The 23487-nt window shown below is 41.5% G+C and overlaps 1 protein-coding gene across 1 annotated transcript in view; it reads left to right on the top strand.

Annotated features, from left to right (window-relative positions):
• MROH8 (maestro heat like repeat family member 8) overlaps window positions 1–23487 on the top strand; it is a 60620-nt gene that overhangs the window by 4545 nt on the left and 32588 nt on the right. Inside the window, exons 2-8 of the mRNA XM_059406971.1 lie at window positions 4015–4136; window positions 6232–6377; window positions 9485–9607; window positions 13957–14036; window positions 14785–14929; window positions 17990–18085; window positions 19718–19822. Of these exons, the coding sequence (XP_059262954.1) occupies window positions 4015–4136; window positions 6232–6377; window positions 9485–9607; window positions 13957–14036; window positions 14785–14929; window positions 17990–18085; window positions 19718–19822 (817 nt within the window). The remainder of the gene's footprint in view (window positions 1–4014; window positions 4137–6231; window positions 6378–9484; window positions 9608–13956; window positions 14037–14784; window positions 14930–17989; window positions 18086–19717; window positions 19823–23487) is intronic.

Below are 23487 nucleotides of genomic sequence, written 5' to 3'. Positions count from 1 at the left end.
AGCCTGCTTCTCTCTCTCTCTCTCTGCCTGACTCTCCGCCTACTTGTGATCTCTCTCTCTGTCAAATAAATAAATAAATAAAATCTTTAAAAAAAAAAAAAAAAATTAAATTGGGGGTGCCTGGGTGGCTCAGTAGGTTAAAGCCTCTGCCTTTGGCTCGGGTCATGATCCCAGGGTCCTGGTATCGAGCCCCACATCGGGCTCTCTGCTGGGCGGGGGGAGCCTGCTTCCTCCTCTCTTTCTGCCTGCCTCTCTGCCTCCTTGTGATTTCTGTCTGTCAAATAAACAAGTAAATCTTTTTTAAAAAAATTAAATTTCACACAGAACAAAATAAAGTCTATTGAAAACCAGTTCATTTCATTATCACTTTACCATCTTGTATGCTTTTGTGGTTGCTCATATCTATTGCATCTATATGGTGGAAATATATGGTGTTGTGCTACTGCACATCTTTTTCCAAAGTAACATCAGTAGCTTGATTTTGGCCACAATGGGAATATTTACACCATAGAATTAGCAGATGCTACATACCAGGGCTTGATTTTTTGCTTTGTTATGTCTAAAGTTAATGATGGGAAAATGTTAATAAAGATTAAATTTAGAAGTGTGTCATGTCTATAGGCTTTACATTGTAAATAGCCCCAAAACTTAAGGAAATATCATTCTAGTGTTTGAAAACTATTATCCAACTCAAAGAAGTCACTTCTGAAGTTTTGGTTACATCTTACTCATTAATGTAAATGAAAATATCAACCAGCATTCACTTAAAAACTGTGCTTAGAAAGTCTGCTTTAAACATTTACCAGCATACCACTGCAAGTAACCCAGTAAAAAACACAGGCAAAAGACTTGAATACAAAAAAAAAAAAACGACTTGAATACGCACTTCATCAAGATAATCAACATCATTACATATTGATTGCATTGTATATTAAGTCCCCAGGAGACATTGCTATACATCCACTGAAATAGTTAATATAAAAAGGACCAATAAGGGGCGCCTGGGTGGCTCAGTGGGTTAAGCCTCTGCCTTCGGCTCAGGTCATGATCTCAGGGTCCTGGGATCGAGTCCCGTATTGGGCTCTCTGCTCAGCAGGGAGCCTGCTTCCTCCTCTCTCTATCTCTCTGCCTACTTGTGATCTCTCTCTGTCAAATAAATAAATAAACTCTTTAAAAAAAAAAAAAAAAAAGGACCAATAATACCAAACACTGGCGAGGATGTGGAACAACTGGAACTCGCATATATTGCTGGTGGACATGGAAAATGGTGCAATCATATTGGAAAACAGATTTTTAGTTTTTTAAATAGCCAGTTATATGACCTACTGCATGACCCAGCCATTCTACTCTTAAAGGGTTTGTTTGTTTGGTTGGTTGGTTTGGTTTTTTTGTTTGTTGTTGATTTTCTTTATTTATTTGAAAGGGAGAGGGAACATAAGAATGAGCAGGGAGAAGGGCAGAGAGAGAAGCAGACTCCCTGATGAACAGGCAGCTGACGCAAGCCCCTGGCCCAATGACGCAAGCCCCTGGCCCAATGACGCAAGCAGCATCCTAGGCCCCTAGGATCATGATATGAGCAGAAGATAGACGCTTAACCGACTAAGCCACCCAGGTGCCCCGGTTTGTTTGTTTTTAATTAACTAGTTCTTTTAATTATTAAAGAAATATAAGTACACAGGAAGAAGCTCAAACTTTATTGGTTTGTTTTTTCCCAAAATTATTTTATTTACTATTAACTAAATGAAAAAACAATATTTATAAACATATATAAAGAAAAAAGAATGATCCAGTGAAATTGTGTACTTGCCATCCTATTAAAGAAAAGATAGGGTCGCCTGGGTGGCTCTGTCAGTTAAGCATCCGACTTGATTTCAGCTCAGGTCTTGCTCTCACGGTTGTGAGTTCAAGCCCCACGTTGGGCTCCACACTGCACACTGGGAGTGGAGCCTACTTAAAAAAAAAAAAAAAGAAAAAGAACATAACCATAACTTTTAGGTCCTCTTTCTAGTCTTATGCATTCCATCCTCTTTCTCCCTGCTCAGAGATCCCCCATCTTGCAGGTTATTGGTTATATTGTTTCCTTGCTTTTCTTCATAGTTTTACTGTGTATGTTTATAACTCCATGTTTTTTGCTTTTGCATATTTCTTAACTTTATATAAATGGAGTTTGCTACACATTTTTTCTGTGACTTTCTTTTTTCTCTCAACGTTGTTAAGATTTATCTGCTTTGCTGTGCATAGCTAGAACTCATTCATTTTCCCTACTGTATGGTACTTTATTGGATGAATTACTACAATTTATTCTCCTGTTGGTAGGCCATTGGGTGTCTCTAGGTTTTTGCTATGATGACTACCGCTGTGAAGATTCTTGCATATATTTCTAATGCACACGGGTAAGAATTTCACTGAAAATACATTCCTGGGAGTAAAATAGTGAGTCATGGTAGAGGCATCTTTGCAACTTTACTAGATAATGCCAAATTATTTCCCAAATGGCTGTACCAATTTACACTACAACTGTGATTTGTAAGAGTTCTCTGCTCCACAACTTTGTCAATATTTGCTATTCATGCCAAAAAAAAAATTTTTTTTTCAGGCAAAAGTTTAAAAAGTTTGGGGTGCCTGGGTGGCTCAGTGGGTTAAAGCCTCTGCCTTCGGCTCAGGTCATGATCCCAGGGATCTGGGATTGAGCCCCACATTGGGCTCTCTGCTCCGCGGGGAGCGTGCTTCCTCCTCTCTCTCTGCCTGCCTCTCTGCCTACTTGTGATCTCTGTCTGTCAAATAAATAAAATCTTTTTTAAAAAAGTTTAAAAACTGGGGCGCCTGGGTGGCTCAGTGGGTTGAGCCGCTGCCTTCAGCTCGGGTCATGATCGCGGGGTCCTGGGATCGAGCCCCGCATTGGGCTCTCTGCTAAGCCGGGAGCCTGCTTCCTTCTCTCTCTCTCTGCCTGCCTCTCTGCCTGCTTGTGATCTCTCTCTGCCAAATAAATAAATAAAATCTTTAAAAAAAAAAAAGTTTAAAAACTAAATTTTCTCTCAATTCCACTCTACAGACGTTTGGTTTGAATACCTGAAGTTTTTCTTCACGTATCCCAACATTTGGATGTGTCTGTGTGTCTATAGGTGCACAGAGTTAACATACATTGCTTGACAACTTGCTTTTTCATCCATTAATAGATGCTAAGCATTTAGCAAATAGAGATCTATTCCCTCACTCAGCCAGTATTCGTTGAGCATTACCATGCGCCAGGCATTCTAGTCTCTTCGAATACATCCATTAACAAAGCAGCCACTGATCTTTGCCTTCATGGAGCATACACTTTAGCTGGAGGAGACAGATGGTGAACAATATCATAAATAGGAGATTAACATATTAGAAGGTATTGTATCCTACAGAAGCAAGAAAAAGTATGAAAGGGTAACAGGAATTGGAGACAGGGGTGTTCTATCTGAGTTTTTTTTTTTTTTTTTTTAATAGCAGCCTAGTATTTCTTACCTATCCATTCATGCCCCATGAGGCCAACAATATGCTAGGTGCTGGCATTTCAGCCAGGACCGTGTAGACAGGTTTCTCCCTTCATGGAGCTGCTGATGGGAGACCATGAGCAAACCCAAATGAACTTGATAATTATAGGTAATGGTTAAATACTGTGGGAGGGGATTGGGAAGAGCCTGCCTAACTTAGACTGGTGATCAATAAATGCTTCTCTGAGAAGGTGACATTTAAGCATTGCCTCAAGTGATGAGACAGAAGCAGCCCTGAAATACTAATATTTCTTGACAAATCATAAGACACTCTTAACTCTAGGAAACAAACTGAGGTTCGGTGGAGGGGAGGTGGGTGTGGGGTTGAGGTAATTGGTTGATGGGCATTAAGGAGGGCACTTGATGCAATGAGCACTGGGTGTTATATGCAATTGATGAATCTCTGAAATTAATAACACTATATGTTAATTTACTGATTCTAAAATAAATAAATAAATACAAATATTTCTAATCCCCTATTCATTCCTAGGACCTGTAGTCAGGAAGAAGTAGTGATCCCTTGTGCTTCTGACAATGATTCAGGAAGTGTGGATTTGCAGCTGAGCAACTTAGAGGATATTAGAAAAGATCCAAGTAGCCTTGAACTTACAGGTAAGAGGGGGGAATGTTTGGGGTTTTTTTTGTTTTTTTTTTTTTAAAGGCAGGAGGGGAGGTGGAAAATGGGGATTCTCTGTTGGAGTCAAGTTGCTGGATAAGAGCCTTCAACTAGACTTTGACAATGAATTTGGTCCCTGAATTTAAGACCTTGGAATATGGGTGGCACAATGAGATAAAATATATTAGTCTAGACATAATAAGAAACTGAGATAGATAATCCTGCAGACTTGCACAGAGTCTAAGTGCTAGAAGGATTCTAAGAAGGGAAAGGTGGTTATGGATGGACCCTTGATTGGGCTACAGAATATCTATCTTTTCATTTATTCTGCAAGCATTTACTGAGTATCAGTTGTTGAATATACAGCAATGAACAAGACCGACATGGTCCCTGCACTCACAGAATTTGCTGAAAAGGAGTAGTAAGTAAACAGATATTAAATAAAATAATTACAAATTGTAGTTAATACTATGAAAGAATTATAGGGCCTGAGACAAAAAATAAGGGGGATGAGAACCTATTTTAAGCCACGGATGTCAGAGAACGCCTATCTAAGACAGCACTGTTTAAACCTAAAGGAGGCCTCAAGGATGTGAAAGAGAAACCCATGTGAGAAGCAGAGGAATGAACATCCCAGGTGGATTAATAGCATGTACATGAGACAGGAAAGACTATTTGAGGATCTATATTTCCCATGTCTACATTCATTCAACAAACATTTATTGAAGTCCTACTATGCCATAAACATGGATCTAGCTACTAGAGATTTAGTAAGAAACAGAACAGACACAGCGTACTTGTGGATAGATGATTGGAACCAAGTTTAATATGGGTGCTTGGGAGTGGGGGAGTAGGGAGCAAATATAAAGAAGCTTTTTAGCAGCTAGGAGGATATTTGTCAAAATGGGCTAAGAGGTGATTCAAGAAAGGCATCCTGGAGCAGATCCCTGAAGGATGAGTAGGAGTTAGCTAGGCAAAGGAGGTAGGAGGTAGAGAAGGTGGGGAAGAAGAAGGAGAAACGTGTAGGGAGAAGCATGAGAGCTAAATGAGATAGGTTTCTAGTGCATGAGAAGAATGTGACAGTGGGTGGCAGGAATTTGGAAAGAGGCTATAATTCAGGAGACCAAAAAGTGTGCAGAAGTGGAGGGGTAGAATTCCTGATGATGGGTGTGTTAAAAGGGAAATAGTAAGACTGTTTCCCCAACAGGAATAAAGAGCTTGGTTTTGGAAAACAGGAGGTAAGGTTGTAAAGCTATATGAAGAGGGAAATGATACCATCCTAATCTTTGTTGCTCAGCAGAGGAATAATATTTGCCAACACTTCCTTCGTGCTAGCTCTGTGTCAACTAAATGAGGTAGGTTCTGTTATCATCCCCATCTAGGAAATGAAGAAATAGACCCAGAAAAAGTAAGATCACACATGGTCAGAATGCTAGAAAATAGCAGAGCACAGATCCAAGCCTAGGCAGACAAACTCTGGAGCCTGTGCCTTTTATCAGAGTCTATCCCAGGTCTGGAAGGAGGATTCCTGAAGCACTTACTGCAGCCTGGTCCAGGGGGAAGAGATCATCAAGGGGATGCTACTGTATTTGAAGTTCTTGTCACCACAGAGTCATAGATGTTTGAATTCAATAATAGTATCTACCATTTAAGTACTTACTGTGGACCATATACTGAGATAAGTCTTTGTATTCAGTACCTCACTTAGTCCTCACGATAACCCTGTTTTACAGGTAAAGAAACTAAGGTTCCAAGAGGCAAACTAACTTGATAAAGGTCATAGAATTAATAAGGGGTAGAGCCAGGATTCAAATTAATCTCAGACTGAGATAAAAAGTAAATGCTCTTAACCACTGTGCTATAGCTCAGTCTTGAAGGTTTTTGTAGCTTAGGAGGGCCTTAGACAACACTGAATTTGTAATTGGGAAGACTAGACTTGGAGAGTGGAAGGGACTTCGTCAGGGTTGTGGAGCTGATACTAAGGGTGAGACCAGGGCATGACTATCCTGACATCCGGTGGATCTCCCCATTATGACTGTAGAACTCTGCGTGGTTCAGATATGTCATCTGCTGTGTTTCTTTCGGTATTAGACTCCGACATCTCTGACATTGCTGGACTGTCTCGGGATTCACTCACAGATAGCTTCAGGCACCTGACCCAAAAGGGCGCCCTCAGTGAGGCCGTTGTTGAGAGGCTAATCCGATCTATCCAGGAGGTTTTTGATGGTGAGCTACAGGTATGCACAAGCAATCATACTGAGTCATCCAACTTATTCCTCCATTTTCACAACTATTTTAAACATTTATGATTTCTTTATCATACAGATAATTGATATTATAGACTATAGAATTTATGTTTATATTTATTTTTATATTAAACATTTATATACATTTATAAACTGTATTTATATTTATGCATCTGTTTACAAAAACTATGTTTTTGTTTATTTTTATATTAAACATTTATATACATTTAAAAGCTGTATTTATATTTATGCATCTGTTTACAAAAATGCCTATTAAAAGAAAGAAAAGAAGAAGAAAAATGAATCTTCCCTAAGCCACTCTCCTGAGATAACTGTTAACATTTTAGTATATATATTTTCAGATTTTTCTTCTGTACATACAAATGCATGTAATTATAGAAAAATAAACAATTAGACATGGTGGGAGGAAAAAGGTTTTCTAGGTGAATAGCTTTGGATCTATATTACCCTACTTAATTTGGATCTATATTACCCTGTATAATACAGTATTCTGTTGTTTAGTAAAACATTCATTCATTCATTTATTCTGCAAGAACACATAAGAAAAAATTTTATCTTACCCTGGGAGTAAGGGAAGGCATTTCTGAGAAAGGAACCCTTGAGGTCAGATCTGAGGAATGAATAGGAAGAACTAAGAGAAGGTAGAATTGGAGGAAGTATTCCAGAAATAGGGCATTGTCTGTGTTTAACAGCCTTGAGGCAGAAAGGAGCAGAACATGTTTGATGAACTCACAAAAGCCTGGTATGTCTGTCTGTCCTTTGTTAACAGACACTTGGGTTGTTTCCATATCTTGGCTCTTGTGAACAACGTTGTGGTGAACATGGGAGTGCACATTACCTCTTTCAGATCCGGATTTCATTTCCTTTGAATATATATACACAGAGGATTCTAGTTTGGGAAAATTTGTCAAACTGTACATTTTCTCTGTGTGTAATGCTAATAAAAACTTTTGGGAAAAACACTTAAAGCCAGAATGTTGGTCTTCCCTTTTGACTCAAACATTTCTTTACACTTCATGTCAGCAGGACTTTATAAAACATTTCTTTGTAATTAATAAAGGGCAGGGATTGCTGCAGTTAATTGAAAAAAAGAGAAAATCCATTCCCTGCTTTGATCTGAATCCACAACCAGGCGGGAAAATAGATGAAAAGAAGGTGATTTTGTCAGAGTATCAGAAAGACCATGATAGCAATATATACTATGTGCTTTATGGATACTCCTGGGAAGGGCACCCAATGTTGGTTCAGGAGAAAATGGATTTTTCTAGTCTTAAAGGATATATAGATTTTAGTCAGTAAGCAAAGTAGGTATAGAGAATTCAGTAGGTGCAAAGGCCCAGAACCAAGAAAGGGCAGCATAAAAGTTAGTCTGTCTAAAGTTCAGAATGCTGCAGGCAAGGAGGGGATGAATTTGAAGAGGTTAGCTGGGGTCACATTGGGAAGGCCTTGACCTCCATGGATGCTATTGAAAGATATTTTGGTAGGGAGTTACCTGATCAAGTTTTTACATAATGAAGATGAATGTGGTGACAGCTAGGGGAATACATTGGAGGGCGTCAAAACTGGAGCAGGAAAACTCAATGTTGATTGTTACATAAGGTAGATGAGAAAGAATTAAACTATGAAGTCAGATTCTGGCTGTATATAACACTACTTGCTGTTCAGAGAGCTAATACCAGGTTATACTATCCATAGGCTGGGAGGGAAAGATGACAAATTTTCCCAAGATTGTGGAATTATTGACATCTTTTATTGTCTTCATACTTTATTTTTTTCCAAGTTTATGTGATAGATACTGCTTTTATAATCAGAAAAAGAATAATGCAAAAGATTTTACTTTTGAAATAAGAACTTGCATTTTTTTTTTTTTTTATTTGACAGAGAGAGATCACGAGTAGGCAGAGAGGCAGGCAGAGAGAGAGAGGAGGAAGCAGGCTCCCTGGTGAGCAGAGAGCCCGATGCGGGACTCGATCCCAGGACCTGAGATCATGACCTGAGCCGAAGGCAGCGGCTTAACCCACTGAGCCACCCAGGCGCCCCAGAACTTGCATTTTTTTTTAAAGATTTTATTTATTTGACAGAGATCACAAGTAGGCAGAGAGGCAGGCAGAGAGAGAGGGAGAAGCAGGCTCCCCATTGAACAGAGAAGCACAATCGGGGGCTCGATCCCAGATCCCTGAGATCATGACCTGAGCCAAAGGCAGAGGCTTTAACCCACTGAGCCACCGAAGCGCCCCTAAAAACTTGCATTTTAATAGGGAACCTTAAAGACTCAAAATAATATTTAATGACATCAAGAGATCTAGAAGTAACAGTCAGAGTCACTGTTAGGAACTTTAATCAGACAGCAGTATATAGATAGGATGGGTAGATGGGGAAGCAAAGACTAAAGGTGGGGAGAGCCATCATGGAGCAGTTAGCAATCCAGGATTTCATCTAGCTGAGAGGAAAAATGAAGTCCCAAACCCAGGCAGGGCAAGTGGACAAGGAGTTCCATTCCTCTGTAATTTATTCATTCCTTATAATAAAAGACCTGAGGGAGCCTGCGTGGCTCAGTCAGTTAAATGACTGCTTCAGCTCAGGTAATGGCCTGAAGTCACATGATCCCATCCCACATCGGGCTCCCTGCTCAGAGGAGAGTCTGCTTCTCCGTCTGACCCTCTCCCCCTTCGTTCTCTCTCTCCCAAATAACTAAAATCTTTTTTTTTTTTTTTAAAGATTTTATTTATTTATTTGACAGAGAGAGATCACAAGTAGGCAGAAAGGCAGGCAGAGAGAGAGAGAGGAGGAAGCAGGCTTCCCGCTGAGCAAAGAGCCCGATGTGGGACTCGATCCCAGGACCCTGAGATCATGACCTGAGCCGAAGGCAGCGGCTCAACCCACTGAGCCACCCAGGCGCCCCAACTAAAATCTTTTTTAAAATAAATAAATAAATAGACAGATAAAAGACCTGAGACTAGTTTGAATGAGATGTCAGATGTTTAGAACATCACAAGAAACTTCTCAAAAACCCTCTAAAACTATCAAATGAGATTGTAATATGTAATTGTGCCTTTATCATTTTTCCACAAATTCAGAGTGAACTTGAGAAGCTGGCATTCCTACAATCTTTGTCTTCTCTCAGCCGAACTTTACCTTACGATGAAACCACAGAATCATTCATTCACAACCACATAGCAGACATTGTGCGTATCATAAATGTAAGTATTTTGACCTTATCACAAATTATTAGGGCCACACAAATTCATGACATGACTAACAGATGTTTTAGTGGCTTCATGTATATTATCAATTTCCTTGACCTCTTCTTGTACCAGTATCTGTGTATGGAGGAGAAATAGGCATACTCCACAAATATAATTACGCTTGAAAACCAACTAAAAGATGAGTAGAAAGGAGGGAAACAGCATGTAAATTCTCAGTCAGGACTATACTGCATTCTTGTTAATGAAGCCGTAGTCATGAGGCAAACTCTATAATCCAATGCCCAGGTTCAGGTTGCCAGCTGTGTCTCTTTCCCACTGTGTGACTTTGGGAATCTGTGCAACTTCTCAGTGCCTCAGCTTCCTCATCTACAAAGTAAGAATAGCTGTATCATTCACAGAGCTATTGAGAGTATTAAATTAAAAATAAACATATGTGGGCACCTGGGTGGCTCATTGGGTTAAAGCCTCTTGCTTTCAGCTCAGGTAATGATCCCAGGGTCCTGGGATCGAGCCCCGCATTGGGTTCTCTGCTTGGCGAGGAGCCTGCTCCCCCCCCCCTCTCTGCGTGCTTCTCTGCCTATTTGTGATCTCTGTCAAATAAACAAATAAAATCTTAAAAAAAAAAAAAAAAAAGAAAGAAAGAAATGAGCTATTGATACATGCTAAAACTTGAATGAATCTCAAAATGATCATGCTGTGTGAAAGAAGCCAGATGAAGAAGATACAGGTCATATGATTCTATTCGGAGAAAATTCTCAAAAGTGCCAACTTATGTAAAGTGACATCAGATCAGTGGTTACCTGAAAATAGGAATAGAATGGGGAGGAACAGGAATGTGAAATTACAAAGTTTGTACAAACAAACTTTTGGGAGCAATCCATATGTTCATTATCTTGATTGTGATGATGGTGTTTTGCAAATGTATACGTAAGTCAAAAACCTCAAACTATACACTTTTTAAATATGTACAGTTTGTTGTGTGTCTATTACCTCAAAGTCAGAAAAGCTGTAAAAATTCTGTTGAGAACTTTAATCAAAAAGAAGAAATGCAGTGGCAACTAGGATATGAAGGAAAGATGACAAGATTGGCATGAAATTAATCCAGATAGATCTCCTGATCTAAGCCTCAAAGGATGTGCTAGATAGGGTAGACAGAAGGGACCAGAGTGTAGGGGCTTTGATCGGCAGATTCCTACCTAGCTATGTCAAGACAGAATGTCAGTGCAGGTACTTTTTAGATGCTCCTGGTGCCCCACAGCAGATGTGAGCACTAAGACCTCCGACCCTGGAATGTTCATGGCATCAAGCTTGTGCTTGGGGGTCCAACCTAATTCTGCACCTGGGGTCCTCCACAAAATCCTACTATTTCCAGGTTGTTTGGTATATATAGTTACACTCACCATTGAACAGACACCATTGAACAGATCACGTGAGCCGTGAGGCAGGCAGTAGATGAGAAAGACTTTTCAGGAAGTCTCTTCAGTGGTATGGGTAATAAATGCTGAAGGATTTTGGAGGATGAACATTTCACAGTAGACAGAACTAACATGAAAAGACTGCCCAGTTGTGCCAGTGAGACTTTGAGCTCCCTGAAGCACGACGGTGAAGAAGAAAGGGAGCTGTTTTACAAATTAGAAGACACAATTTCTAGTTCCGCTGTCAAGCACAACCTGTGTGATCTGAGGCAGATCACTTAGCTTCTCTGAACCACTAGCTCCACCTGGAAAATGGAGATAGTAATATCTGGTTTTTGTTAAGGCCTTTGAGACAAAATATCTCATTTGGTTAAGATTCTTCTTGGAGAAAGCAATAAAAATCAACTCTGGCTCACTTAAGTTAAAAAAAAGAAAAAGAAAGAAAGAGAGAGAGAGAAAGAAAGGAAGGAAGGAAGAAAGAAAGAAAGAAAACAGGAGGCTGGGATATCCCCCTAGAATCTAAGACTTTTATCAATCAAGCCTCCAGAAGAGTATGTTCCAGGACAACTCCTAGGGTTTCAAAGGGGATAGAGGGTTGCTCTCCTATCAGAATGACTCACACCTTTAGCTGCTCCCTATCTGTGTCTGTCATTCAAAAATTCCAGATGCTAGGAGAAAGAATCTGATTGGCCCAGACTGGGTCTGTTCTCTCCTCCTTCCTCAACCAGGCATGTTTGGGGGGCAGCATCATATAGGAAGGGCATGACTTCTGGGTATCCCTCTCTGTGTCTTGGAGGCCATTCCCAGAGAAGAGATGATTGCTGTGATCTGGATAGTCACCCCAAGAGGTTCCTACTACACAAATACTTGACAAACAAAAAATAGCCTCTCGTTTCTGAGTTCCCCATTAAAGTTAGCATAATTGTGAATAAATAATAAGACTTTCATACCTAACTGATTGAAAAAAGGAATTGCAGGCCTGGTGGCTTAGCTAAGAGGCACTGCCTTCATCCACATGTGAGGCGTGTGGCTGTAGGGATGGAGAGTCAGAAACTGTGCAGAGCAGGTAGTGGCCATCATCGTGGTTGATTGGATGCGGGAGATGAATAAAGGGAGAAATGTAAATCATAAGTCATCTCTTTCATGAGCCCTGGGAAAGAGTACCATTGACAGCAGCCTTAGGCTCGGAAGGTGTGTCCTTTGGAAGAGGAAGATAATGAACTCACTTTTTAACACCAAATTGCCAGAGGCAGCTAGGCTCTTAGTGGTGATACCTGTGAGATAGCTAGATTTAGGTTAGTAGAGCTCTGGGAGGCTGAAGCCATGAAATTAAGTGAGTTCCTTGGGGAAACAAGAAAGAGCATCAGGCCACCAGCAAGATCTGACCAGAGTTGGAAAGTGAGAAAGGGGCACCTAGGTGGCTCAGTGGGTTAAAGCCTCTGCCTTCAGCTCAGGTCATGATCTTAGGGTTCTGGGATTGAGCCCCTCGTCATGCTCTCCGCTCAGCAGGGAGCCTGCTTCCCCCTCTCTCTCTACCTGCTTTTCTGCCTACTTGCGATCTCTCTCTGTATCAAATAAATAAAATTTAAAAAAATAAAAGAAAGAAAGAAAGATAGGAGAAGAGTCAAGAAGGGGCAAGAAAGAGAACACAGTAATAATTATTGAAAGCTGCCTCCCGGACACTAAGTTCCTGGTGGGTCTTTTTGGTGGCAGGTTAGAGAAATCTACTAGAGGCAACTGAAACACTAAAGGGGAGATTGAGTCTTAGGATAACTGAGTGTTCCCAGAATCCTGTAACAGGAAGATCAACATGCTCCAAGAAGAGAATGAAGCCAGAAAAAAACCAAAAAACAAGAATTTTCACATACTCAGAACTTTCTCACCATCTCTCATCTTTGCTCCTTTGTGCATACTTTCATTTCTGTCCGTCCCTCACCTCTCTTCCCAAAATTGGCTCTGTCACCTTTTCCACAGGGCACAGGGCTCCCAAATTTTCAATTTTCTCTTTTTAGTAGCCAACCAGACTGAGATCGAGGCTCTTGGTCTCAATTCCAGAGTGCTGAGAAAAAGACTCTACTCCTATCCAGATAAGCTGTGGTTATTGGGACAGAATGACTTAGCGGAAGCGTGCCTGTGAGGTGCCCATTCTGTGGCCCAGGGACATTTTCCAGAGAGGCTGGGTAGACAGCCCAGGAAGGCTTCCACTGCAACCATTTGCTTTTGCTCTTTCTGTCAACTCCCTGAGATTTCTCTTTTTTCCTCCACACATAGCAGGAAACTCGGGCCCAGGAAAAGTAAATGCTACATTCCAGGTGACACAGGGAGGGAGTGGCAGAGCCCGTGCCCAAACCCAGATACTGTCTAGCTCCAGAGCCTTTTTTTTCCTCTCTTGTCACTGTGCAGATTTTTCTGGAAAGCAAGGCAGCTTTCCAAACTCTGCCAGTTTGGAATTTGGAAATTCTAGGACAAGTACATAATAATATTGGGCCCTATCATATTGCTGCTTGGTAGAAAGAGGAGTTAGGAGGCCTAAACTGGAAACAATCACAAGTAGTAAAAATAATGAGTAACAGACGCTAACAGTTCTCAAGGACTACTAGGAATTATGAATTAACTTCTTAGTGTTCCCAGTTGCCTTGTGATGGTATACGGTTACCTTATTTTACAATGGGGAAACTGAGGTACAGGGAGGTTAAATAACTTCCACTCCAACAGCTAGTAATAGGCCATGCCGGACCTGATGCTCTGGCTCCAGAGACTAAATTCCTGGCCTGGCCACTGTCCTGCTGCTATTCCTGCAGAGCCAAGAGCAGGACCTGATGAAGTCCCTGCAATGGTTCTTGCAGACCATCTACATCTGAGATCATCTGGCCCAAGGACGTGGCCCGTTCTCCACTCTAGTTTAAAGTCCTTGCCCTCTCATTGCAGATGCTGGTAGAAGAGGAGCCTGTGCATTCTCTCTTCAGCTCCGTGCGCCAGGAGGTCTTTGTCACCATCGCTGACCTCAGGTGACACCCACACGCCCCCTCCCCACACACACACATGTACTGCTCTCTTGGTCATGGCCAATACCAGAACCAACTGACATGCTCCATATCTTTAACTTAGGCAAACTATTTATAGAGGGAAATGGACACCCATCCATGTTTCCTGTGTAAGAAATTTTATTTTATATATGCTGCCCTCCATATCTGAAAGACCTTACTGGAACCTCTTTGGAGTTCAGTTTTGTCCATGGTATATTCAGTGGAAAGTTACTCTCCTGAGTGCTTCATGACAGTAGAGTTCCACAGTCCAAGAAATTTGGAAGGGCTGCCTGCTATTTATTTAACTTATTAAAAGGCCCTAAGAAATCCTATAGTTAAAAAGTTTTCTTTACTTGGTTCAATCCACCATTCCCCAAACTAACAAACATTCAGCAGAACATCTTTCAGAAAATCATGGTTTACATGTTAGACTATAGCAGGTTTTCCTCCGTGGTTAAGCTGCAGGAAACCCTAGAAGAATATCATTCCAGTAACCTCTCGGGAAGGCGGGGAGGGACAGGGAAGAAGGATGGAAGCTCTGAGCCCTGAAACTCTTCCTCCAGCATTTTGTGAGATTTGTCTAAGCAGGCTAAGAAGCACGCCCTTTGTCTCTTCCATCAGAATGACACACCGATTAGTCCACCTTTCCTCTTGGGTTCCCTCAACCCCTGCTTACCAATGTCAGATCAATGTCTTCCCAGATTACTTTTCCTAAACTGTCTTTTCTTAGTTACCAAGATGTCCACTTGCTATTTGGCTCTGAAGATCGAGCTGATTTGTTCAGTCTTATTACGAAAAGTATAATGACTCTGCCCTCTGTAACGACTCTTATCCAGCTGCAGGAAATCATGCCAAGTGGGTCCTACAACACAGAGGTAACTCCTGCTTTGGTTTACTAACTTGCCACCCACAGGGTCAGCTGATCGTGGCCCTTCGAGAGTGCGTTTAATTTTGTGGAACTAGCCAAAAGTCATTTCAGCCAGGTCTGGTGAATAAAATAAGCAGTTAAATTAAATAGCTTTTCCCCCTCTTTATTTTCCTTTCTTCTCTTTCCTTTTCTTATTTATTTATTTATTTACTTATTTAAGAAAGAGAGGGAGACAGCACAGACTCTGTGCTGAGCATGGAGCCCGATGCGGGGCTCGATAGATCTCACCCTGAGATCACAACCTGAGCTGAAACCAAGAGTCAGACACTTAACTGACTGCGCCACCCAGGTGGCCCTCTCTATTATTTTTTTTTAAGATTTTTACTTATTTATTTGAGAAAGAGCACGTACACATGTGCACAAGGGAAGGGAGGGGCAGAAGAAGAGGGACAAGCAGTCTCTGAGCCCGACATGGGACTCCATCCCGTATCCCTGTGGTGGGATGTCCTGAGCCAAAATCAAGAATCAGATGCTTAAACCAACTGAGCCAACCAGGTGCACCTTCTCTTTGTCTTTTTTTTCCCCCCCTTCATTCCTTCTTTCCTGGCTTTTGGCTTTAAAATAAGGTGAGAGTGTTCATATACTTGGCAGATACTCCGAGTTACCATATACTAAACATCATGAGAGGCAACAGAAATACAGTGGTAACCTCTCTCTCCTGGGGAGCTTATATCCCAATGTAGACATACAAACCACTGATAAGTATATCAGCTGGTAATACATGCTATATTAAAAGTTGGCTCAGTTGGTTAAGCAACTGACTCTTGACTTCGGCTCAGATCATGATCTCAGGGACCTGGGATCCAGCCCTGTGTCAGGCTCCTGCTCTTCATGCAGTCTGCTGGAGATTCTCTCCATCCCCTGCTGCCCCTGCTTACACACATGCTTTCTGTTTCTCTGGCTCTCTCAAATAAAAAAATTTTTTTTTTAAATTGAACAGGGATGGGACGCCTGGGTGGCTCAGTTGGTTGGACGACTGCCTTCGGCTCAGGTCATGATCCTGGAGTCCCGGGATCGAGTCCCACATCAGGCTCCCAGCTCCATGGGGAGTCTGCTTCTCTCTCTGACCTTCTCCTCGCTCATGCTCTCTCTCAAATAAATAAATAAAATTTAAAAAAAAATTGAACAGGGAAAGAGGAGACAAAGAGTACTGTGGTTGGGAGGCTTTTGTATATAGGGTGGTAGGGAAAGTCCTCCTGATGTGACAGTTGAAAAGAGAAGATGGGTCTCTCTAGAGGAGAAGCTTTCAGGCAGAGAAGAGGAAATGCAAAGGCCTTGATTTTCTTCTGCAGCTAATAAACTGGTTGGTAAAGCAGTTGCCAAAGGGGACTTTATTCCCCTTTGTTTCGAGATGTCAGAAAGAGGGCGCCTGGCTGGCTCAGTGGGTTAAGCCACTGCCTTCGGCTCGGGTCATGATCTCCGGGTCCTGGGATAGAGTCCCGCATTGGGCTCTCTGCTCAGCAGGGAGCCTGCTTCCTCCTCTCTCTCTGCCTGCCTCTCTGCCTACTTGTGATCTCTCTCTGTCAAATAAATAAATAAAATCTTAAAAAAAAAAAAAGATGTCAGAAAGAGTCACAAGTCAAATTTTAAAACTATCTTGATGACCCTAACTAACTTCGCAAATGTAGTTAGAATCATTAACTGTGTTCCCAGTAATGCTGAGATGTCCATTTAAAATGAACGTATCGTGGGGCACCTGGCTGGCTCAGTTGGTGGCACATGAGACTCTTGATCTCTGGATTGGAAATTCAAGTCCCATGTAGAGATTACTTAAAAATAAAATCTTAAGAAAATGAATATATTGTTTCACCTCAGCTCGCAAACTGCCTACCAGTACTTTCACACTGGTTCTGTGCTTTTGAGTAAAGTCGCAAGATAAGAGCTTTAATTAAAAGTGTACATTGTAATTGGTGGGAATGCAAACTGGTGCAGCCACTCAGGAAAAGAGTGTGGACATTCCTCAAAAAGTTCCAGATAGAACTACCCTATGATCCAGCAACTTACCCAAAAGAAACAAAAACACTAAAGCAAAGGGATACATGCACCCTGATGTTTACAGCCGCATTGTCACCAGTAGCCTAATTATGGAAGGAGCCCAAGTGTTTGTTGACTGATGAATGGATAAAGTGGTGTGAATATTATACACACATACACACAATGGAATATTATCCAGCCATAAAAAAGAAAGACCTCTTGCCATTTGCAAAGATGTGGATAGAGCTAGAGAGTATTATGCTAAGTGAAATAAGCCAGGCAGAGAAAGAAAAATACCATATGATTTCACTCTTATGTGGGATTTAAGAAAGAAAACAAATGAACATGGTGGGGAGAGAGAGGAAACCAAGAAAAAGATGCTGAACTGTAGAGCACCAGGTGTTGTGTATAAGTGATGAATCACTAAATTCTATACCTGAAACTAATATTACACTCTGTTAACAGGAATTTACTTTCTTTAAAACATCTGATTTTTGTTTGTTTTAAAGATTTTACTTATTTATTTGACACAGAGAGAGAGGGAGCACAGGTAAGCAGACCAGCAGGCAGTGGAAGAAACAGGTTGAGCAGAGAGCCCAATATGGGGCTCGATCCCAGGACCCCAGGATCATGACCTGAACCAAAGGCAGACACTTAACCATCTGAGCCACACAGGTACTCCTAACTAACAGGAATTTAAGCAAAAACTTGGAAAGAAGAAGAGTACCTGGGTGGCTCAGTCGGTTAAGCATCTCCCTTTGGCTCAGGCTGTGATCCCAGAGGCCCAGGATTGAGCCCCACGTTGGGCTCCCTGCTTAGCAGGGAGTCTGATTCTCCCTCTGATCCTTCACTCCACTCGTGCTCTCTCTCACTCTCTCTCAAATAAATAAATAACATCTTAAAAAAAAAAAAAAACTTGGAAAGAAGAAAAAATAAACTGTGGAGAAGCAAAAAAAAAAAAAAGAATTGTATAGAACTGGGGAACTTCATGATGGTGGGGGCTGGGGACATCACTGATCCTGTGCCTTTTCAGTGTCTCTACAGGCAGACATTTCAAGCATTCTCTGAGATGCTCCAGAGTTTGGTAGTCAAAGACCCACATCTGGAAAATCTTGACACCATTTTTAAGGTAAATTAGGATAGAGAAAAAGGGAAGCTATTTCTATTAACTCGTGAAAGTGGAAGAAAATGTGGAAGGTGGGCACCTGGGTGGCTCAGTCATTAAGCGGCTGCCTTCAGCTCAGGTCATGATACCAGGGTCCTGGGATTAAGCCCCGCATCGGGCTCTCTGCTCATCGGGAAGCCTGCTTCTCCCTCTCGCACTCCTCCTGCTTCTGTTCCCTCGCTTGCTGTCTCTCTCTGTCAAAGAGATAAATTTTTCAAAAATGTGGAAGAATTAAGTTTAAAGAGCTAGCATAGGGGTGCATGGGTGGCACAGTTGGTTAAGTGTCTGACTCCTGATTTCAGCTCAAGTCATGATCTTGGGGTCGTGAGATTGAGCCCTGTGTCAGGCTCCGCACTCCGTGGGGAGTCTGCTTGAGATTCTCTCCCTCTCTCTCTCCCCCCAGAGAGAAGTGACACACTTCTCTCTCTCTAAAATAAATAAATATATCTTTAAAAAAAAAAAAAGAGTACAGCAGTTAAGAGTATCAGCTATCAATTTTGAATTAGACTTGGCTTCCAATTCTGACTCTGTGCCATTCCTGGGGTATAAAGCAAAGAATGTAATCTCTCAGAGTCTTATCTCACTTTCAAATTGAGATAGTAATTATGGTGAGTATTGAATAAATGACCTTCAGTAAGTGGTTTAATGGTTGCTGTTATTGTTCCTTAAATTCCTGTTGCTTACTAGCGTAGAAGGGTTTCAATCAGTGGCCAGAGAACAGGGTCACCTCATGAGTGAGTAAATAGGCAGGTGCCCACCAGGCAGAATTCAAGGTCATTAATTACTGCCTGTCCCCACCTGTACCCCTTCCAGCATATGCCATTCTGTCATTAGAGATTTTTTCTCTAGAGTGCATTCACTGCGCTTCAAGCGTCTTACTTCTTGTCCCCTTTTAAGAGACAGATATCCCAGAAAGGAATAACCCTTTAAAATACTATTAATCATCTGTGCCCAAGTGTAGATGGACATTTATCTTTGCCACAGTTGACCTTAACGTTAGTTCTCATTCTTCTTCTGTTTGTACATCAGCACTCCAGCCAGATTGGGCTTCTATCCTTTGTCCAGTTGTGCCTTGTATTTTTCTGTGTTGGCAGCTTAATTCAAACTCTTCCTTTTACCAGAAAGGAGAAGTTTTTTTTCTTGGCCACATGGGGCCACAAAATGGCACCTTTATGAAGATCCTAGTCGTGAATGTTACCTTCTCCAGGAATTCTTCCCAGACTGTTGCAGACCAATGCAATTTCTCCATCCTCAGAGTTCTTTAATAACGTGACATTGGTGTTCTTTCCTCTGAAAGCACATTTCAGAAAACTAGAAACATACAGGAGAATAGGGTAAATAATTGAAGAAAGCGGGATGAACAGAAAATAAGTCTGGAAAATAAGCCTCTTTGGAAGCCAGGCCATTGATCCCAAATCTGTTTGCCTTCCCACCACTTTCATTTCTAATCCCCACTGGCTTATCATTTTAGGGAGACATTTTCAGATATAGTGATGACCTGTGGACCTTCTCTCTCCACATTTTCTTCAAAGCAGAACAAAGGGGTTATCCCAAATCTTCCTGGTAAATCATTTAGGCTTCCTTTATTTTTCACAGCAAATGGACCCCTGGTTACAATCAGCCAAAGACCATGAGCGGGAAAGGGCCACAGCCAGCATGGCTCAAGTTCTAAAGTGCTTATCTGGACACCTCAGCCTGAAGGTAAGCAGCCCTTCAGTCACTCAGGAGGAGGGATCCCAAACCATCCCATTACAGCCATTTCCCCTCCACTGTATGACTCCCCAAACTGGTGATTCACTTGGTGCCCCAGATAATACCATGGCACTTAGCATTATTTGCATATCTGCCCCTCTAAAATTTGAGCAGTTTGAGGCTAGGTACTATATGGATTAAACTTGCCTCCCTGTTGCTTAGCACAAGAGCTGGAACATAACAATACAGTAAATATTTTTGAATGAAGGAAGGAATAAATGTGACCTAAAAATATCTGAGGTTCCCCAGTGGCTTGGACTCTGTGCAGTGTTGTATTTGGAGTAACAAAGTCCAGCAACAAATGTAAGTAAATCAAGTTAAATATCTCCCAGCATCTCACAGAGAAGGGTTCTGGGGCTCCTCTTTTTAAACCCTGTCATTTGTCTCTTTCATTCTCTTGCTTCTCAGTTCTTCTGAATGCTTCTCCATACCTTCTGAAAAGAGTTTCTCAAATGAGTTCCTTCCTTCCTAGATCTATTCCTTTCTTCATCTGTGAGTCTCTTTCCTCTTTCCTAACAGATCTTCCAGGCACTAGAGCTTCTCCTGTGCTCCAGCCATCATTTCTCTAGTCTGCATAACAAGGCCTGGGAATTGCAAGAAAAGTTGGTGGGATAGGAATTCTAGGTCCTAATGCTAATTTTCCTTTGACAATTTGTCCTTGATTTAAATATTCTAACAGTCGTGCTTATTAGAAGGTTGGCATCCCTCTAACTTTCTTATTTCTCCTACTGGACATACGTCCAAACTTCCCACCTCCTTACTGAAGTAAGTTCAGTCCCTCAAATTATGCTACTTCCTTTTTTCTCTCTTTAGTTCATAAAAACAACTTCTAGCCACCACTGACTACCCTGCTATTCTGTCATCACATTGTTTTTCCTTCTGCATTTTTCCATCTCTAATGTTGGCTGCAGACTAAAGATGAGTTTCAAATGACTCCCTCTTATACATAACCTTTCCCTAGGCTCTGAACATCTTCCTTAGAGTTTTCTTCCTAGGGAGATCTGCTAATTTAAAGGTGCTAAACTGAGATGCCATTGGAGTCTGTAAACATCTGGAATGCTATAGGCAGAATTTTGTGTGGTGTAGTCTTCTGGAGTTTTCTGGAAGGTCCATAGCTTTATCAGCTTAATTGAGTTGTTATCATCCAGAGATAGGCAGTGTTAACAATTTTATTTATTCCTTCTGAGAACACTTGTGCATGAGTATGCACTTTAGTTCCTTCTAGTTCTTCCCATGCCAGAGTTATCATCTTGAAACTCATGTCACTCTTTTGCTCCAGTGATTTTTTCAGCTGTTCCTAGAATACAAGGTATTGTATGATCTAGTTCCTGCCTGCCTCCTTGCACACCCTGACTTACTCTAGCCATAGCCACACTGGCCTCCTTTCTATTCCTTACCATATAAAGCTCTTCCTGCCTCCTGGCCTTTGCACTTACTACTTCCTCTGCTTGGAATGACCTTCCCCAACTCTTCACATAGCTAACTCCTCATTCTTTAGTGCTTAGTTCAAGTGTTTCCACCTCAAAAAGGCCTTTACTTACAAATAGATCTATGCTTACACTCTGTCTCATCACTCTTTCCTTCCTAAGGCTTCTTAGAATGAGGTCATTGTGTTTCTTTCCTTATTTATTTCCTGTTTTTCTCTTAGAGGATGTAAATTCCATGGGTGATCATCCTTGTCTTGTTCACCAGAACATCCCCAGTGCCTAGCACAAGCTATGTCACACAGTAGATGCTCAATCAAATGTGCATTCAACAGGGGTGCCTGGGTGGCTCAGGGGGTTAAGCCTCTGCCTTCGGCTCAGGTCATGATCCCAGGTTCCTGGGATCAAGCCCTGCATGGGGCTCTCTGTTCAGTAGGGAGCCTGTTTCCCCCTATCTCTCTGCCTGCTTCTCTGCCTACTTGTGATCTCTGTCAAATAAATAAAATATTCAAAAAAAAAAAAAAAGATGCATTCAACAAACATGGGTCAGCTCATGTCCCTTCTCTGTTCACAACTCTCCACAGAAAAAATACCCCAAATCCTTCAAGTATTGCCTGCATTGCCATACCATCAGCCTCATCTAGCTCCTATTTCTTTTGCTCTCGTTTGCTCCAGCCAAACCAACCTACTCATTCCTCCAGAAACAGCAAACATAGTCCTTTCTCTTCGCGCTTGCTTGCCGTTCCCTCTTCCCAGAATGCTGGTCTCCCAGATCTCCACGGGGCTCAGTCCCTGCTTTCAACATCAGTGAGGTCTTCCCTCATCATTCTAAAACTGCAATTCCTGTCTTTTCTTCCGTACATTTTTTTTTACACAGCATTTATGACCATTGAATACACAATAAATTTTATTTCTTTGCTATTTTGTGTTCCTCCAACTAGAATATCCCTTCCACAACCAGGAATGTGATCTTTTGTTCACAGCTTGTATCCACCATGCTGGTCACAGTGCTGCGACCGTAAGTGTCGTTCTCATAACCATTCCCGGTTCATAAGTGACACTCAGTATCTGTCGAGGGGATGAATGGTTGTATCTGTGAGCGGAAGACATTACACAGCTTTGTGTAGGTGTTGCTGTGCTGATTGTAAATCAGTGAAACAGGCTACTCTTCACAATATCTCAGTCCGTTTTTCTAAAGAGCCACAGAAGGAATTTCTCTTTGCTTTAGTCCCAGGAACAGTTGTGCTTCCTCTGCCCGGTGTTTGCTGCTTCTCTTATGGGCAGTGTGAATCATATTATATGAGACACAGTATGTAACTCCACATCAGCTCTGAGAAAGTTCAGAGCCTAGTTCTGGGACCTACCTTGAGCAAATGATTGTGCATTCTGCACGCTAACCAAATTCATAACATTTATCTTTGCTACCTTCACTTTCTAGTTTGTCTTTGTTAATTTACATTTATTCTTTTTACTTTTTTCACTATTTAAATTATATTTCTTTTTTCCCTAATAAGCAAAATATCAATAAACAAATTTTTATATTGTATTAAATGATGCACGTCAAGTTTGCCTCCAACTTTTTCACTTAGCAAACTAGCACATTTTCCCACCTTATTATAAATTCCTGGGATACTTGATTCCTAATGGTTATATTCATGGAGTCGTTATATCATAGTTCTCTTTACTACTAGGCAGTTATTTCCAATATGTGGTCTTTAAAAACAGTCCTACAATAAATATCTCTTTCTTTTCCTTTCATTTTTTTAAAGATTTTTATTTATTTATTTGATAGACAGAGATCACAAGTAGACAGAGAGAGAGAAAGGGAAGCAGGCTCCCCTCTGAGCAGAGAGCCTGATGCAGGGCTCCATCCCAGGACCCTGGGATCATGACCTGAGCTGAAGGCAGAGGCTTTAACCCACTGAGCCACCCAGGTGCCCCTTTTCTATTCATTTTTAAAAGATTTTATTTAGTTATCTGACAGAGAGGCAGAGCATAAGCAGGGGGAGCTGTGCAGAGGGAGAGGGAGAAGCAGGCTTCCTGCTAAGCAGGGAGCCCTACTTGGGGCTTGATCCCAGGACCCTAGCTGGGAACATGACCTGAGTCGAAGGCAAACACTTAACTGACCGAGCCACCCAGGCACCCCTATTTTTTTTTCATTTTTATAAAAATGTGGGTTTTTTTAAAAAG

Source organism: Mustela nigripes, chromosome 7 (genome assembly GCF_022355385.1).
Source record: "Mustela nigripes isolate SB6536 chromosome 7, MUSNIG.SB6536, whole genome shotgun sequence".
NCBI classification, from domain to species: Eukaryota; Metazoa; Chordata; class Mammalia; order Carnivora; family Mustelidae; genus Mustela; species Mustela nigripes.
The sequence above is the reverse complement of the archived record's forward strand: the minus strand, read 5'-3'. Positions and strand labels throughout refer to the sequence as shown.